A 20,434-nucleotide genomic window follows, 5' to 3' on the forward strand; every position below is an offset into this window, starting at 1 on the left:
TATTGAGCCCACCCCTCTTCTCTCACCCACTGCTAAAGCAATTCCTCAGAGGGGCCAGATATTTAAGACCACCCAGGAGAGCCCCTACCCAGCCTAGGACCTCAACTTTGTATTGGAAAAGCTCACTCTACCTCCTTTTGAGCCAGCTGCAACTGCAGAATTGAAATTCCTTTCTTGGAAAACAGCCTTCCTTCTAGCCATCACTTCAGCAAGAAGAGGGTCTGAATTACAGGCCCTCATGGCAGTCGAGCCCTTCATCATTTTCCATGCAGACAGGATGTCCCTTAGGACCAGTCCTTCCTTTATGCCCAAGGTGGTGTCTAGCGTGGCCCTTAACCAGTCCATTCATTTGCCTACTTTTTTCCTAAATCCACAAAACAAAGGGGAACGAATACTGCACTCTTTGGACATGCACAGACAACTTTGATTTTATTTGGACAGGACTAAGCCTCTCAAAATCTAAACAGCTGCGAGTTGGCTTTGCTGCATGGGCAGAGGGGAAGGTCATTTCAAAGCAAACCCATTGCATTCATTTCTGCTACAAGCACCATGGAAAACCTACCCCACAGGGGATAAGATCACATTCCACCAGGGCTGCATCTACATCTACAGCCTTTCTCAGAGGTGTCCTTACCAGAGACATGCTAGAAGCTGCTACCTGGAGCTCTGTACATACATTCACCAAGCATTACCACATGCCTTTGTTTTTTAAATCCAGAGCTGGTTTTGTCACTACAGTCTTGCAGGGCTTACTAGCTGGTCCTAATGCTCTCTAACTTCCTCCTCCCTTCTTTAGCTTTGGGAATCTACACAAATGTGATGACTGCAATAGTGAAACACGAAGAACATAGTACAGTTGTGTACACTTACCATAAATGTAGATGTTCGAATGTATTCACTGTTGCAGTCCTGGTTACCCTCCCTTCAGCCCCCTGATTTCTCTTGGCTATACCTTTCCTCTTGGTTAAGTGTATTTCTGCTTTCTGGTGTATTTGCTTTTAATTGGAGGTGTAACCTAATATATATACATTTGCTTCCCATTATGGGGGCACCTGACATCTGGGGCAAGAAAAACTGATGTAATGGTGTCTGCTGCATGTTTTATACCCCTGATGACCTGATGTCATGGAAGAAGAGACAGCATCCGACGCAGGGATCTAACACTTTGATATTCAGGCCGGCTGAGGGCTACCTGGATGCAGATAACCCAAATTAATGACTGCAACAGTGAATACACTCGAACATCTACATTTATGGTAAGTGTACACAACTGTACTTTTTATAGTTTAGTTATTCTTTTTAGGTAAAACAACTTTTAAAATCACAAACTAGTTAATTAAAAAGAAACAACTGTGCTGCTGCAGTAGAAGTTCCTTCAAGGAGTCCAGTAGTGTACAAAAACTTCTACCAATCACAGCAGAAAGCAATTAAATCAGATGTTTTCACTGTAGTTCAGCATTCATACCATTGGGATGTGAAGTGTTACATTTTAACCTCTGAAATTTCTTGCTTGTTTTAATAAATGCCATAAATGTTTTAACTAGTTCCATAAATTTATTCTGTTGTTCAGTTACAAAGAATGTACTGTCCCTATAAAGTTCAGATCTGTTGGTTTAACTGCCAAATTTATCTTAGTTTGCTTTCAAGAGTTTTAGCACAAGCCTTCCAGTATGCATCTTCAACATGTTATAATATTATAACACTGGAAATGCATATTCTTATTAATGACTTTGCAGTGCAAAGAAATTCTGACCATTTGCTGAATGCAGCTCTTGTACGTAAAATTAACCAAATTATAGTAGTTTCATTAAGGGTAGAGAATAGTGGCTGGTGCTATGACAAACGTTTTCATTACTAACTTTTTTGTATAAATTTGTAACTTCAATCTTTTTATCAAAACCTTCCAACATCAAATAGATTTTGGCTGGAATGTATTTATAACATAAATCATTCTATCGTTACACAGTTGGAGAAAGAACTTCTCCAGGAACTCTGGCATGTCATTTTGATAGATACAAATGCATAATTACACAGCAGGAGTAAGTCACATTTGGAAATACTTTGACTTGAAGGTGAACCTAACATGTTATGCACATTTTTTTCGTATTTTGTTTCATTGTGTCATTTGATACCATTACTTCATTTAGGCAGTTATTTCCTGACTGAAAAAGGATCCAAGTTGTTCACCTCACTTGCCAGTAAATAAGTAAACACATAAACAAAATTGAAAGCATTGCACTCTTAACAATCCTAGAGCTTTTCAAAATATTTTGTTAGGAAAAGGAGATTAAAATAATTTTTAGTCTCATCTGTTGGACTAAATAACACATTACTATATTGGTTCAATAGCTACCTCATTGATAGACCACAGGCAGTAAATTGGTAATCTTCCCCTTTCTGTCAGTTCATACAAAATTACCCCAAGGCTCCAAATAGCAAAGGATTGGGCAACAGTAATACGGTATGCTTATGATTCAACACACGCTGGCTCTGCCAAAAAAACTAACTGAACCTGAAAAGCTAACCTAAGGTGCCTGTCTTCCACTGAATCATGGCTTTCCAACTTGCAACTTTTTCTAAACCCCAAAAACTAAACTAATGGTATACACATGTAAACAATTCTCGGACCAAAATCCACTCTCCTCCATTACTTCATATTGCACCAAAATTGAGCTAGTAAGTCCTGCAAAGTTGCTAGGAGTAGTCATAGGTAATGGTGTAAAATTAGACAACTACATAAAACAAATAATAACTAATACCAATAAGAAAATAGGCAGTCTGTACCATATCAAACCATACCTGACTGACCATGGCAGAAAAGCCATTGCCTTTATCCTTCTGCTTCTAGCTCACTTGTATGCTGCTTCCATAATGGTCATTTTACAAGCCATACAAATAAACATGCTTGAAAAGTACAACAAAATAGCCAGATTGGCTGCTAAGATGCCGTACTGATCCCACCTATTCTAATTTCTGAAATACTTAAACTATACAGAACTGCCCTTTTATTCACCGTACATACTCTATAATACCGCCCTGACAGTTGCCCCTCATTTAGCCATTGCATTCAGCTGTACTCTCTTCTGTGCTCACTGTGCTCCCTGGACAAATTAATAATGTTGCCAAGTAAAGCTAACAGCAATGCAGTCTTTGTACTCCTCTCTTGTCACCAAGGCTTGGAATGCCATTAATCTTTCCCTGAATCATATCAACAACAGTCACTGTAACAGTAAATTATAATGTCAGTCTGAAGCAAATTAACAGCCTCAAACTACTGAAATTTGAACTAAAACAACATGTCAAAGACTGTTGGCTGTGCTCATGTACTACCATCCCTGGCCAACTCACCACATTGTCTAAAAACTATTCAAAGGCTCTTGAATGTGCTCCTCCTTCCATCCTGCTTTTTGTCTTCTGTTCTCATAATTATAACGTCTCTCCTGTTGCACTTTTACAGCAACATATATCCTACTATTCTTGTTGTTTTTATTTATGTATTTTTTTGTTGCCTTTTTCTTCCTTGCTCCTATAACTTCTCTCTCCCTTTCTGCTTTGCAGCAGCAGTATACACTGTTGTTTGTGCTTATCCCTACTTGCTGGCTTCTTCACTTTGTATACCTAGAGTGATTACACTGTCCATCCTGATACTTCAGTATGTTTCCACTTCTTATCTTTGCCTCGGACACAAATGTCCCTGCACTCATTCTTCAGTATCTCACTGACTGTGCTCCATGTTATTGTGTATTTCCCGGATGTGACCTCATCATGTCATTGTCTGCAAATGTATATTCTCATCATATTTTTGTAAATTGTAACATAGCAGTGTACTGTTTAACATAGATTGTTATGACATGTATTTGTTTTTAGTTATGATTACATATTGTTTGTATCATGTTTATATACCTGTAAGCTTGGATCTTTTCTCCCTGGGCCTCTGCCAAAAAAGGGTTCCCACACAGTCGCACTGTCCCTGTAAACAAAATCAAATACAAAATGTTTTGTGTATGTACTTGTAGAGAATTAATTTTTCATGTATGTGGATATGGGGTACATCCCTCACTCTAAAATAAGTCAGAGAAACACTGAAAAATGTTGTTTAGTTTCTTCTAAAAAGGTCTGAGGTAGTTTTATTTCTTCTCTTTTCTGCAAGCCATTGTTAGGCTGTTTTGTAAAAAAATGGAGTTTGACGTTACCTGGCCCAGTATTCCAACCACGGTATGCTGTTATTTCTCTTATTATTATTGAAAGTATAACATTATCATGTGATTGTGGTTTACTTGATCTGTCATTAAACGGTGATAAGTAGATGGCTTTTTAGTATTTCCTTTCCTAGGCTTTATAGCTGCCGTCTGAATATGATTTAAACATTTTAAGATGTAACAATTTGCCTTGAACTTATACCAAATCAGAAGTTATTCTCTAATCCTGCATTTGATGAGATGATGCATGAAAAGCTGCAGAATGAGAGAAAAATGTAAAATCTACAGTTCAACAGTTTTCTGCAGTACTGTGTGTAACGTACCAGACGGAAACTGAGATATAAAATAACAGCCCCCACCAGGATATAAAAGCGAATATTTAATCACCTCTGGGGCCTCAGCAAAATACCTTCAAAGAGTAAAATACAAGTCACAAGACCAACAATATATAGCAAAACTAAGTAAAATACAAATAGAATAATAGCTTAATTAGAAAAAAAATCCATCAATTAATTAAATATTTCCAATTCCATTCATTGTCTAACTTCCCAGATACCAAAGTATTGCAATTCAAAATATGCAAATCTTCCTTACGTAACAGTTTATCTTTAAAGGTAATATTTTCACCCAGTTTTATTGTTATCTGTTCCAAAATACAACCCTTTAATAAGGATGAGTTACCCTGATGATGATATTTAAAGTGTGTTATTACTGGCCATTTATTTTAAGAACAGAGATTTATCTGGTTTAATAAATCATGTTCCGTGCATTTCTTATTTATTTATTTTACATTTTTTGACCGGGTTTTGTCCGACTGAGCTGAAGAGCCCTTTTTCAGTGGAGGCCCAGGGAGAAAAGCTCCAACATATTATACAATTTTCATTATAAATTAGCATTAAAAAGCAGTGTTACAGGATTATTACAAGGCATTAAGTAGCAATACAATATTATACAGTGTCAATAATCAGGAGTAAAGCAAAGATGTATTAAAAGAAATATGTCATTAAGATGAATATAGTTTTTGGGGTAAGTGGTTACAAAAGCCCAGTTTTATCACAATGTAGTTGCATGAAGGCAAGACAATTACAATAGAATGTTTCTCTGAGGCGATTTGCTTAATAGGTTTTAGAAGACAGTATAAAGAGTAGTCAAGGAAGATTAGAGAGAGCTAATGAGAAGAGTGAGTTAAGGGCAGAAAGTAGATTAAGGCATGGGAAGTAGGGGATGTTTAAGGAGGGAGAGTGCAGTGACAGGACCAGTGACTTTTAAACTGCTCTTTGGTGGCTGTCTTAAGAGAGGCTGTAGTTTGGCTCATATATTAGTTCACAGTAATTTCAATTTTCCAGTTGTTAATATTTCTGAGAATATTTTCTCCAAAAAAGGTACTTTTCAGTGTGGTAAATGTTCAGCTCGTCACCGGATAGTTATTTTCCAAAAATTAATTACCTTAAATTTGATCCTGTTAGTGAATTTACGTGCAGTACTGAGACTATAGTTTATGTCCTGAAATGCCCCTGTAATTTATTTTATGTAGGGGAAAGTGAAATGACTTTAAAATTAAGGTTCCAAGAGCATATTAGGGGCATTATAAAGGAATGCATAGAAAGTCCTTTGGCTATACACTTTTTTTGCCTTACTTGTTGTGTTAGTCATTGTCACGCATAAACTGCTTAATCACAAGACCGAACACTTGTAAATTCAGTGCCGCAGTATGTTGTAATGAAACAAAGGTACTGTATGTGGCTTGCCTTTAAGTGCTGTAGGCTTTAATGTGACAAGACAGCTTATAGAATTAGTATTGCAGGAGTGAGCATCAGAGTGTAATCAGTGGTGGTAGTGGTGGTGGTGTTCTGAATGTTAAGTCGTCTTGCACTGTACCCAGTTATTTTGCATTCTGATCAAGAACAGCAGTAGCAAGAAATGTACTGTACTGAGATCTACCTTGAGCATGACTTTTTTACCATTAACTGTAAATTCCAGTCAGAACACCCAGCTACTCCAAACTGCAATAAACAGTTTGTAGATTGTCCACTGTAGCACCACAAATAGAGCTCTCCTTGCCTTACCTTTGAAAAGATCAACCTGTAACCTGCTATGCAGCAAATACTGATCTCCTCCAAAGACAAAAACTAACTTCAAAGATTTCTCCTTATGACCTAAGATCTAATGTAAAATCCAAAAACAACAAAATGCCCCCAACGCTGTGGTGAACTGTTTCAAAAATAGGAAAACAAGCAAAAACAAAGACAGTATGTTCACCAAAGATAGTGGCTCCAGATATAACAAATCCACGAGCTGTTAAAATCTCAAATCAAACTTCCTTTAATGAACTGATACCAAAATAAAAACAAGAAACAAAATAAAATATCCCTTAAAATCCACACAATAAGCGCTTTCGACAAGTGTCTTCCTCAGATCGTAATGCAGAAGATGGGACTAACACTGATCTTTAAAATGAAGGCTTTTAATTTTCTGACCAATCCAAACACAGGTTGAAAAGCTATCAGCCAATCCATGTGGGTATTTCACCTCCTTATTTGCATACAGGAGCACAATCACTTCCGTTTCCCACCTTTTTGAAGACAGCCTAATATGCAAATTAAGCTGGGTAATCAACCAATCAGATGCATAGGCACTAGTGATTGGTGGAAGATCATACTTTTTGTTTAATCACAACCCTTGTTTAGTAGCTTGCCTTTGCATATTTGCATAACATAACCTGATAGTAAGCCAGCGATCTTTAAAATAAGCTGTATATAAAAAACAGCTTAGAAACAGTCATTATATAACTAATCAACAAAATACGTGAAACCAAGCATTCCAGTGTGCATAACACAACCCTCTGCTGACAATTCATGAACTGTGCTTTGTTTATAAAGCTCAAAAAATTATTTCATGAAATCTTAGAATTAGCTGTGTGGACGAACAGCTGACGACTCATCCATTAAACCTCTCTGTCAAATACTTTTACAACATTCAGGCAGCTTTCGCTATCATAGGAACTTATAAACCTATGTTCGCTAGTGCACACTAATATTTTATGCTTGCTTGTGGTGGTCTTGAGTATGTTTCTATAAGAATTGGGAGGCATCAATAGTGGTTAACAACATTGGCTACGTAGACTTGAGTAAATGCATTCATATTTACTTTAAGCAGCTTCCTTACACCCAGTAACTTTGAAAACCTTTGAAAAACTTTGAAAGCTGAACAATGCCCCTCTGGTATGGTAGCCAAGAGTCATTTGTTATCATAATTAAAAATTTCTTTAAATTTCAAAGTGTCCTTGCTTTCTGTTATTATTCGTCAATAATATCTGATGCATACTTTTCTTACAGCAAGGTGCGCAAGCTTGAACGCAGTTCTGAAACGAGTTCTGAAAATTAAGAGACCCAAGTTAAAATAGTTATGAACATCCTTGGTGAATGTGTTACATCTATGCACATGAAGCAATTGATATTAAAGGAGGAACCACCCTTATTTATCAAATCCATAAACAAATGACCAATCAAAAATGGCAAAGTGGAGCCTCTTCTGTTCAGTAAGGAACAACAGGCTGTTTCTCAGTGAACAGAAGAGTCTCCCCTTTGGGATTTTTGATTGGTTCGTATACTGGCATATGAGCCAGTCAGAAATTGCAAAGCAGAGCCACTTCTACCCATTGAGTAGAAGTGGCTCCGCTTTGCAATTTTTGATTGGCTCGTATGAAGGCATACAAGCCAGTCAAATGCCATTTGCTTGAGAGTGTCGGTTGATTGAGTCCTGGATCACGGGGATTTTATTGTATAAGCTATGTGACGAAAATGACTCCTTTACAGTGTTGGATGCATGGTGATCAACGGACAGTTAACTGTCGACATAGTTTCCCAGATCCCTGACTGTGGGATCAACTTTCAGGGGTGTGTTGTCAAGAGTGATAGCTACAAGGGAAGTCATGCTTGTAGAAGGCCACTTGGCATTTAGTGTTAGCAATCAAAAATGAAATAAACTCCCAACTTAATAGAATGTCTAATGCTGCTAACAAATACCATTGTGTTTTTACAAATGATAGCTAGTAATGAACTAATAACCAAATGATCCACAAAATGTAGCTTTATAGCATATCTTACTAGTTACCTTCACTAATGATAACAGTCTGTTTGTTAGACTTCCTCTTTAATCAACTTTATTCTCACTACTCAGTGTCTGCTCTCGCACTGAAATTCGCCTACTTTATTGTCTCCAAGTACCTCTCTCTCTGCTTTTGTCCTTAAATCTGTTGCCCTGTTCAGTTGCACTAAAACACATCTGAGAGATACATTGTCCTTAATCTGGACCTGTTATGTTGTATATGTTGGAATGAAACCTGTGTATATATGTGGAAATAATGCAAATATTGTAATGTATAGGCTCCCTTGTTTGCTAGAAGCTACAGTGTAAGACAGTAATGATGTAGCTGGCAAATGTAATACCTATTGAGTTTGGTGCTGAATGTAACCAGTTAAACATTGTATCACCTTGTAGCTCAGGTCATGGCTGAAAAGGGTCTTTGTACCAGCCTGCTCTCCTGGTAAAAAAAAATCAGATAAGTAAATTTATATAGAATTGCCATGTTATAGTAATATGATGTGATGTATCACAACACTTGTTTGTGTAGACGGTTAGCTTTGTGCCAGTGTACATTTTTGTATAGTATACAGGTAGCTACAGGAAATTTAGTATGGCCACAGGGCTACTTAAGCATTTTATGTGGCCTAGTCTGCATCAGACCCTGACACTGAAGCAAATATACCCATATTGTTTATTATTTTGTACATCTAATTCTGTTAACACTGCACACTGACTTGAAATGCTAGTAAATAGCCGTATGATCAGGCAATCTTTTGTCATAAAGATAACAATAGTTCTATCTGATTAAATATCTTTCATGCCATTTTTATATTTATTTGCTTATTGACATCTGATTATGGGGAAAGTCTGACTGGGTAGAAGCCTACTTTCAGTGAAGGCCCAGTGAGAAAAGCTCCAAAGTACTACAAAACATTTTAAGAACAAATATTTTACAGTCTTCAAAAATAATACAAAAAACATATGCAGGTTAAATAATTATATTAAATTAGACATAATATGAAAATCTTGGTTAAGAATAGCTGTAAGTTAGATGACAATGATTTAATATTCAGTGAAATTTTAGCCAGTTTATAGAGAAATTAAAGGTAAGATATTATAATACAAACATTAATTGCAGTATGAAGTGAAACAAAATCAGGTTTATGGTATATTTAGAGAGAAAGCCAGAGAAGAGAATTAGATAAAAAGTAAGGAAGTGAGTGAAGAAGGGGAGGGTAAGGAGATATAGGTATGAATAGGTATTTGTTCACATTTAAGGATATAGTTTATCTTGGTGATGAGCAAGAACAGAGACAGCTTTTGGCTGAGAAGTCTTTAGAATGATTCTGTAGGATGGGAGGGAGTTTATTGACCTGATCTATAGAGATGAGGAGTTCCTTGCCTTAGCAGCATGGTACAAATATAATGCTCAGCAGATTTGAAAGATTTGTGGAGTTTTTGGTCATTGGAACATAATGACTGACTGGGAACATAGTATTGTAGAATTTGTTTAGTGCTGGACAAGCAGATAGATGTGGATAATTTTATAGTTGGTAAGAATTTGTGTATATATTACTTGATATATAGATTTAACCAATTTTGACTTTTTAATGCTATACATTGGTGGATTCTGAAAGGGATATTTGCTGTAAATTTAGTGGCATTGTTCAAGTTTTGATACCTGTGTTTCCTGAAGGTTAATAAGGATGGGAGTGCCATAAAGAAGTGTGGGGAGGACATGAGTAGTGGAATGTGTAGTTTTAGTTGCATTGGGAGAGAAGGATTTGAGCTCTGTAAAGCACCCCTAATTTTTTGTAAGTTTTTCTTGTGCATTTTTGTATATGCAGATCGAATTTAAGATTATCATTCACTATCTTCCCTAATAATTTGCTATGAGAAATTACTTCAATGGTTATATTATCAAGAGAGAGGACTTCAAATTTTGATTTTTTTTTGAGAGCGGGATTTGGGGGAAGAAAGTTGTAGTTAGCTTTTTTTTAGGGTTGAGCATGAGTTGTGAGTTACAAAACCATGTTTCAGTGGCTGTTAAAGGCTCCTGAATAATTTTTTGGAGGCATGCCATGTTGTCAGATGTATAATTGAGTCTAGAGTTCTCTGTGTAGTGTATTAAGGAGGTGTGTAGTGTGTTGGTGAGGATGTTAGAGGAAGGGACCAAGGATAGAGCCTTCTGGTATAGTGACCAGGAGGTAAAGAGAGAGGATGGAGTGCCATTTTCCTGACTGATCCCTATTGGACAGGTAGCTTTTGAACCATAGAAGGGTCAGCAAGAGAGACCTACATTTGAATTATAAGTTTGGTGTGACAAACAGTGTTGAAGTCTATAGTCAAGTCTAGAAATTAGAAGCAAACTACTTTGTCATTATCTCTAGCTTTATTGGCATTATCTATATAAGTTAGAAGTGCAGTGTTAGTATCATGGGAAGGATGGAAGCCATATTGTGTTGGGGATAGGAGTTCTTCCTGCAGGAGATAGTTTAGCAATTATGTTTAGTGCATTTTTTAAGTATTTAGGAGAGGGGGATGAGATTGCTATAGGTCTAAAGAAAGTAATGTCTGTTGAAGTTCCTTTGTGTATAGATAATGTGCTTCTTTTTCCAGAGAGAGGGAACATGGGATTCCTGGACTGGCCTATTTGTAAGGCTTGAGATAGGATAGGCAATGCTATTTGCTGCTATTTTAAGGTACTCACTTGGAGAGTCATCAGCTGAAGTAGACCATGGTTTAAGTTTGAGTAGTTTTATATAGGATATGGGCACAGGTTTGAAGGTGGATGGTGGTGATGCATGACTGTCAGGCAGAGTTAGGATTAGATTTTGGGGAATCATTGGTTAGAGACGCTATACTATTAATAAATAGATGTTGTATTGTGGTTTCAAGTGGGAGAGGGGTTAGGTTTGAATTTTTGGTCAGGATGCAAGATTTCTTTAATGGCTGTCCAGAGTTTTTGGGGTTGAGTTTTTGGGGTTGTGTTTGCTGTTGTTCTCAATGTTATTATGATGTAGGCTTTTATCTTCATTTATTCTGAAGTTTCGAAATATTGTGATTTTATATTTTGGGCATTATTTCCATGCTTCTTCTGTATCCTGCATTAGCATTCTACTCTTTCTGGATAGCCAAATTTCATTATTTGTTTTTAATCTCTTTCTTCTAAGAGATGCAAGGCTATTTAGGATGTTCTGGAAAGTTGTACTGTATTCATTTACAGCATCATCTAAGAGGACGATAGTTATTAGATGATAGACTAGTAACATAGAAAAGGCTGAGTGTTTTATCAACCTGATGTTTAAGTGAATGTGTAAGATTTCAGATTGTATAGACTGGGAGATGATCACTGAGATAGTCGGACATGGTACCTGTGGTGGTGTGTTTGCTAGGGTCTGATACTAGAATCTAGTCTAATTGGGAATTTGATGTCTTGATATAATGTGTGGGCTTATTAAATAGTTGTATGAAACCATAGAGGGTTATAGTAGATGTAGGGGAATTAAGAGTTTATATCCAAGTAATTGGCATTCACATCAACAAGTAGTATTTTGTGTGGAGTTGTTATGGATATCCAATGTAGGATATTTTCAGGTATATCTGTATTGCCACCAGGAGGGATGTAAAGAACAGTAATGCATATTTGTTTTCAATTTTTTTAATTTCAGGAAAGTAACAAGAAGCACTGCTAAATTGAATTTTGGTATTGGTTTGTTTTAAGGGGAAATGTGGTAGTTGTTGGGAAATACTAAAGGAATGCCACCACTTTTCCTCTTTATAGCCAGGAAGTGAATTTCTGAGTTGTTTCTGCTGGGATGGTTCTAGCCTTTCTAGCAGTTAAATTACTGGAATTGGGGGTTTGAGTAGTGTGTCGAAGAAAACTGTCTTGATGTTCATTTTGATAGGGAGACCAGGACTAGGGTCATCATCTCCTCATAGAAGCATTTTAGTATATTGGGAAATTATTGATACTTGTTTTTTGTAGAGTATTTTTCCACTTAATTTTGTTTTGGTTTGAGTTGAAGTGAAGTTAATCAGTCTGTATTTGGAGTAAAGATGGGCTTCATTAAATAGGTTTGGTGCGATGTGTGTCGAGTGTAAGGAGCAAGTATGAATAGGTGGTAGTGATGTTGATAGCTGTTGTAGAGACATGGTAGGATGAGAGGTGGCCCAGTAGGTGGAGAAGAATAGAAGATAAGCTGAGAAGTAGCATGACTAAGTGAAAGGATCTGCATGTTATTGATGGCAGGTAGTGGAGAAGTAGCAGGGCAGTTAGGATATTTAGTGGTAGTAGAAACTGAAAGCTGATAGAGGGTAGGTAGAAAAGAAGTATATATATATATATATATATATATATATATATATATATATATATATATATATATATATATATATGATTTAAGTTGCATAGTGTTTAGGATGATCTTTGTAGGTATGGGGGCCTAGGCTGCTTAGCAGCTTATTCTAGTCAATTCATTATATGTGTGGATTTGTGTAAATGTTCATGAAAAATTTTGGGCCTGATATTTGGATATTGTCTCCCTCAATGGACAAGAACCTGAACACAATATTTGCTTATGTTGGAGAACATAAAATAACAGAAATTAGAAGGCATATGTGACAACATATCCTCAGTAGGGCTAGCTACCCAGCAATGTGAACCTTGGCTCTAGATTGTCATTGTTGAAGTGACACCCCAACCCCATGTGTAAAAATCTGGAAAAGGGGTTGGGGATGGATGGATGTGGCTATATCATAGTGTTTCTATTAACCAAGGGTGACTTTGCATGACTAAGCATTAGTCCTATCACTGGTAAACCCGCTGACGGGTTGAATATGGTATGTTATGATCTGTCTCACCTGCCACATTGTAGCTGTTGTACTTCAACACGGTATGATAACTTTTCCGAGATGAGATAGAAAACCCTGCATAAATATTATACAAAATATATTAAACACCAGTCTTCTGTATTCTGTAAGTGTGCAGCTTTTTTTTCCCATGCAGATTGCATACATACCCATATGTTCTCCATTTTGTACTGCTTCAGATCTGCAAGAAAAAAAAACTGGAGAAATTATTGTTATTTCTTCTGTGCATACATTGTGTTAAACAGAAGGGCTTTGATCTCAACACTAAGGCTTGAGAGTGTATCCCCAAGGCTCTCATACTCTGCCTTTCCCCTATTGATCTTAACGCCCAAAATAAATACTGGGTCAGTGCCAGAGTACATTGTACATCCTTTTGAACTTTTATTAGGAAGACAAAGCATCAGACAAGTATATAGTGCTGTGTGGTTTGCTTAATGTAGTTATTTAACTATATGGCCTTTAGTGCTTGTATGTGAATGAACTGTGCTCTCTTGTGTCTGTGTAGTACTGCTGTCTTGGACGTTTCTGTATTGTTGAATTTTTGTTTTTGTAAAAAAACTGACTAAGCCAGCACCATGGTGTAGAGGGATAAAATCGTAACTATGGCCTAGGCAATCTGGGTTCGATTAATGGCCTGGGCATCTGAGGTGCCGACAGGGAGAGATGGGCATGCCTATTCCACAGGGGAGGGGCGCAAATCTTGACACTCCCTGATGTTGGAGGCATGGCTCATGAAGAGCAGGTACCCTCTGACAATTCAAGGAGGAGGGACAAGAGGGTTGTTTGCAACACAAAAATCCCTCTCCTCATAGAATTAGTTGCTGGTGAGCCCCAGCCCATGCCTTTAAGTTCTACACCAGCCCCAGACAGAAAAATCAGAGAGTTGGTTAGGGATGAGGAACGAAGGGGTTGGAAAATCTGGTGATGGACATGGGCAGTACTGTAGACATCAGAAAAATATGAGGTGGGGGGGGTGAATACCAAAAATATTATTGTATTGAAGTGGTTCTGATCATCTGCTGTATATGGCCCAGCTTTAGTAACTGTAGCAGATAAGTATGCTTTATGAAGTTATGACAGAGAAAGTTATTACATTGACGTTTTCTGATGTAATGATATTTGGAGAGACCAAGTAAGGAAGCTACTCATACTAGATGCAATTTAATTTTTTTGAAGGAAAACAGCATGAGTCAAGAGTTCCCAAGGCATGCAGCTGCTGAAATTACAGTGACTGGTAATGGTGAGTTGGAAGACTCATCGGAGCACATATTCAACAGGGTAAGTAAAATATCCTGTATTTTTATTACTGCCACTTTTTATGTGATTAACTTGGCACTTCCTTTGAGAGAAACACTTTTACTTTCTTTTAAAGATTCATACCAACTAACTGTATCAAGTGATGTTATGCATGTACTTGTTAAAATAATTGTAGAGTCACTGAGTGATATGTTATGGCAAAATTATGCGAGTTTGAAACTGTTTTCATAAAACTGTTTGAGTTTTTGTGTGTTGCAGTAGGATGCTGTATTGATGAGGCAGTAGGCCCACCCAGTGTTTAATCAGGTAGTGACTAATTTGTTCCTTGGTTTCCCCTATGAAATTAAATTTGAATGTTTTTTTTTGGACCTTCTGGATGCATATGTACAAAAACAAAAAATAAAACTTTAAGTCAGACTTGACATACTAATGTGTCTGTGAGTGAACTATGGACTGTTGGTTTTCTGCTAGCTTGCGTAGTTGTCCAGGCACATTGGTTTGCCCACCTTGTTATGCTGTCCTACACGAGTTGTTCTCAGTAATGGGGCTCTGCTAAGCTTGCTTTAAATCTGCAACTTCGAGAGCTCAGCTTTACTGATTAATGTGGCACAATTCCTGCATCATCTGAGGGTGCATGACTGTCACTGTTATTCTAGGTACTGCTGTTTAGTCAGGCTTTAATAGTTTGATGTAATTAATGCTACGCATGGAAAATCCTTACAGAAGTCTGTCTAATAGCATATGTTGTTTAGCATGACAGTTTTATTTGCCAGTCATAATGCCCAGTATTACAACCAAGGTTCACACCACTGGGTGGCTAGCCCTGCCTCTGCTATTTTTTCATATCACATACTCACATGCACAGTCACACCTATGGTGTATTTAGAGTGTCCAGTCCACCAGCTGCATGTCTTTGTCATGTGGGAGGAAGCCAGAGCACCAGGAAGAAACCCATGCAAACACAGGGAGGACATGCAGACTCCACACAGAAAGCACTCTAGCTGAGAATCGAACCAGAGAATCTCTTGCTGTGAGGTGACAATGCTATCCGCTGTGCCACTGATGATTGTCCCTGTTGAAGCGCCACCCCAACCCCATGTACAAAAATGAGAAGAAGGGGTTGTGGATGGATGGGAGTGACCAGTATTAAAACTCCTTACTATAGCAGAGCAGCCTATAGGTCACACTTTCATCTTTTCTGCTAAACTGTACTCTCAACTCAACAATGCATAAAGTGCTACAATGTAATGGATTCTTTTCTAAATTTGAATAGTTTTGTTTACATCTTTTCACAATTTTTTGGTTTGTTTTATAAGCAACTACAGATAGTAGGAATAAGGAGGGAAGGCAAGGGCCTCAGCTAAGCATGAAGTTAGGATTTCTAATAAAATGTGAAATGGGTACATGATCTCTTTTACATAGCATAAAAAGAAGTAATCTCCGTGGTATCCCCGAAGTCTCAAAACAACCCACTAAACAAGTATAGTGAGTCCAAAAACAAAACAGTGTAAGAAACTTCTCTTGTGTGGAAGATTTTCAGTCCCTATATGTTAATTGCTAATCCCTAAATTGCTTCTTACTTATCTACATTGAAATGTTTACCTTTTGTAGCCTGCATCTTTTGTAATGTGTACCACCAGTTTGTTCTTCCAAAAATTGTTTGCTCTAACTGTAACATTTAACACTAGTCTGTCTACCACAAGTTGTATGCTCTAATTATATAATTCTTGTAAAATATTGTAAAAAGGATGTAAAACCTATTGTGACCTTGTTTGGAGCTTTTCTCCCCAGGACTGCATTGAAAATGGGTTCATCTTGGCCCAATGGACTATCCTGGTAAACCAACTGCAAATAAATAAATAAAAATAAAATATGTCTAGTTTATCAGATCAGACAATAGTACTAGAAGTAGCGAACTTAAACTCGTCTTAAGTAAAAAAAAAAATATATATATATATATATATATATATATATATATATATATATATATATATATATAAAATTATACAGAATTACTGAGTATTCAAACGTAATCCAAGCAAGGCAGTCAGCCTGTTTCCAGTTGAAAATCCTTTATTAAGTACAGAGAGTAAAAGTACACAAGTAAAACAAAAATAGAGTAATAGTTTCCTCACAAGCTTTCTAAATGTATATATATACTTTTTATCAGGCAAGGGAGTGTGTATTGTGCTGTAAAACAGTGTTATTGGTGCACATGTTAAATTCACATCCCTTCCCCCATCAGTGTGGTATTCGAGCTGGTCCTGCCCTACTTAGTAGCTGTCATAATATAACCCTTATGTACTTTAACTAAAATTTATAGTGATGTGGTACCTCTTATTTAACCAGATGATTAAGTAGATTATTAAGTCTGTGATTTTATCCAAGACAATATACAACATGGCTAGAGATATATCAACCTTAGTCAATTTGGCATCAACCTTAGACCATTTGGTAATCAAAAAATACATATAAATATATACATATACACTTTGCATGTAAAAAATCAATTGTAAAAATCATATTCTGTTTTCATAACCTATTAATAAAGATCGCTTTCATCCTTCAAAGTACATAAGGGTTATATTATTATGACTGTTACTAAGTAGGGCAGGACCAGCGCGAATGTCACACTGATGGGGGAAGGGATGTGAATTTAACGTGTACTAATAACACTTTGCTTTACAGCACAATAAACCACTCCCTTGCTTGATAAAAACTATGTATGTGTGTGTGTGTATATATATATATATATATATATATATATATATATATATATATTTAGAAAGCTTGTGAGGAAACTGTTACGCTATTTTTGTTTTACTTGGATCGCTTGTCTGTGTACTTAATAAAGGATTTTCAACTGGAAACAGACTGCCTGCCTTGCTTGGATTACTTGCGAATACTTAGTAATTTTGCACAGTTATATATTTTTTATTATTTATTTATTTTTTTACTTAAGACCAGTGTAAGTTCGCTACTTATACTACCGTTGTCTGATTTGATTAATATACAGTGAGTAACTAGAGGTATATGGACTGAAAATCTTCCACACAGAGAAGTTTCTTACACTTTTACATAGCATAAATACAAATCCACATAGCTTTTCAGACATTAAAGGCAAATTTGTTAAAACATGTTTTATTTTATTTTATTTTATTTATTGACATTTTATAAAACTGCTTGACAGTTTTCTGTACATGAATGAAGCATTGTCCATAGTATAGATCTAGAAAAAAGACTTTATATTTTATAATGCAGTTTACTTAGCATAATATTTCCTTAAATAGAGCGTAGCACTCAGTAGCCCCAGGCAGGTTTACCCTCTTCAAATATTTTGTTATGCCCTTCCTATCAGTTTTAGTAAATCCTGAGAGACGAAGATCTGTTACATGAGAATTGCTTCACTATAACAAGATTAAGGTAAGCCTTGGATCTTCATATACTGTGGCAGGTGTTTCCATCTTTTACCAAAACTGAAAGAACTGAGGGCATTCTGCAGATATGTTGGGCAAGTCATCTAATATTATTTTCAGGCATCTGCAGCACCTGCCTTGGGTAGCAGTGTAGAAGTTGGCCAGTCGGTTTGGGGTGTGATACATGAGTTGCAAATCTCTTCAAGCAAGCATCTGAAAAATACATAAGTTAGTAGATTTTGATTAGGCATAGAGCAGCAAATCATTTTCAGGTGTTTCAGGATTGACTTCACCATAAACTTCCACCTCTTCCCAAAAGGAATCCTGCAGAGAGGAGACAACACCTCTCAGGGCTTAAAAACATCCACTTCCAGCACTAACCAAGTACATATTTGTGACTCCTAGATACTGATAACTTTTCTGTTGTGTATTTACACTTACAGTGGATATAAAAAGTGTACACACCCCTGCTAAAATCCCAGGTTCTTCTGATATAAAAAATTAGACCACAATAAATCATTTCACAACTTTTCCCACCTTTAATGTGACCTATAACCTGTAGAATTCAATTGAAAAACAAACAAATCTGTTAAGGGAAAAAATATAAAAAATAAAAAACGTACAATAAGCATGTTGCATAAGTGTGCACACCCTTAAACTAATACTTTGAAGCACCCTTTGATGTAATTAAATCATTCAGTCGTCTTGGGTACACACCTGCCATCAATTAAAGAGACTCTGATTGACCCCAAATAAAGTTCAGTTGTCCTAGTAGGATTTTCCTGACAGTTACTCGGATGTTCTTCATGTTTCACTGTTGCAGTCATTACATTTGGGTAATCCTGCTGGCAGGTTGCCCTCAGCCGGCCTGAATTCCAAAGTTTTGGGTCCTGCGTCGGCTGCTGTCGCCTCTTCCCTGACGTCAGGTCATCAGGGGTATAAAAGAACCAGACAATGCCATTTTCTACAGTCTTTCTTGCCTCGCGGTGCCCGAAGCAGAAGCAGTTTGCAAGTGCCAGTTGTCCGACTCCTGAGATTTTTGTGTTCGAGTTTCAGACCCGAAGTCTTCAATAAAGCTAAGTACCACATTGGGGAAACATTTTTCTTGCTCCAGACCAATGTCAGAAAAAGTTAATAATTGTATTTCTTGTGGAAAGCAAATACCTCATAAGGACTTTCATTCTTACTGTATTCCTTGCCTAGGCCCTGATCACAACGTTTCTGGTTGTCAGTTTTGTGCTAGATTTAACCGACGCACTATTAAGCGTCGGTATGATTTTGCTTTAATCTATTTTGGAAGCTGTTTTAATTATCCAGAAATGTCGTCGGATAGCCATCCGACTACTGGAGTTCATAAAAAACATAAAGAAAAGGAGAGAAATAAACAACCGAGGCCCAAAACTGACTATGAAGCTTCTCCTAAGCCAGTCGCCAGTTCGCCGGTTCTCAGTGACGTGCTTTCACAGCCCCTGACGCCCGCTACTTGAGTAGCAGGCCTCTTCTGACTCTCATGTGGAGTCGGCTATGCCACTGGAAACTCAAGGTATTGGAGCCTTGGACACTATTCCCTCAGATGGGTCCGGAGCCACTGAGCAGGCACCGGCTTCTGAGGGTGTATTCAGACCTAAACATCTTTACATTAAACCGGCATCAGCATTAAAGACTAAAGCACCTTCTAAAGCAAAGAAACAAACTCAAGAGCCATGTGGACAGGCCTTTATGCCCAAAAAACAGATGCTCAAAATGGCCGAAGACTTAATTACCTTGATCAGGGGTTCCAATCCCCCTCCTGATAAGAGGCCTAGGCAAGAGACTGACTATGAATCTTCATATCAGGTTTCTATTTCTTCTGATTCCTTTTCTGATCAGGAATATTCTCTTCCCCACTATGAGGATTCTGATGCTGAAGAATCTATACCTTCAGCTTCTCCTCCAGAGGACTATTCTTTTGGGGAAACCTTGAATACCATGAGGGAGCATTTCCACTGGGAGAGCCAAAATTTTTTCAGAATCTAAAAAGAGGCTCAGGGATTTCCTTTTACTACCTCAACACAAGCCTCTAGCCATTCCACCTGTGTTAGACATTGTAGATGATGTGTTTTCGGAGTCTAGTCTGACCTTACCTCCAGCTCCTGTTAAGCCTGACAGATATTACAGGGTTCCTGACTCTCATAAATTCCTTTTTAAAAACCCTGCTGCAGACCCAGGAACTATTTCACAGGTTCCCAAAGGAGTTAAGGCTTCCGCTGCAAAAAACCCTAACCCCTCTGATGGAGATTCAAGGGCACTGGATAGATGGGGAAAAAAGGTTTACACATCTGCTACCTTGGCTGTAAGGGCCTTAAACTGTCAGTTTCATATATCAAATATCAGCAACATGTCATGGCATTGCTTAAACAGAAAATGTTGTTAAACTCTGAATGTGCAGAAAATAAGGAAATGCAGGATTTATTGCATGCAGCTGAACAAGTTGGAAAGCATACTTTGCAATGTGGTTTTGATTCTTTGGAGGCCTCCTGCAGGGCCGCAGTTACGGGTTCTGTAATTAGGAGGCATGCTTGGTTAAAGGAACAAAATCTGCCTGATCATGTCAAAGCTAAATTA

General features: G+C 37.3%; 1 protein-coding gene across 6 annotated transcripts in view; it reads left to right on the top strand.

The window, feature by feature from the left end:
• ARFIP1 (ADP ribosylation factor interacting protein 1) overlaps window positions 1–20,434 on the top strand; it is a 1,064,000-nt gene that overhangs the window by 590,522 nt on the left and 453,044 nt on the right. For all 6 annotated transcript variants that reach the window (XM_044062461.1, XM_044062456.1, XM_044062455.1 and 3 more), the window contains one exon: window positions 14,334–14,435. In XM_044062461.1, the coding sequence (XP_043918396.1) occupies window positions 14,343–14,435 (93 nt within the window). In that variant the 5' untranslated portion in view covers window positions 14,334–14,342. The remainder of the gene's footprint in view (window positions 1–14,333; window positions 14,436–20,434) is intronic.

The sequence above is a fragment of the Protopterus annectens genome, chromosome 2.part1 (assembly GCF_019279795.1).
Source record: "Protopterus annectens isolate FY-2018-M chromosome 2.part1, PAN1.0, whole genome shotgun sequence".
In the NCBI taxonomy this organism is placed as follows: Eukaryota; Metazoa; Chordata; order Ceratodontiformes; family Protopteridae; genus Protopterus; species Protopterus annectens.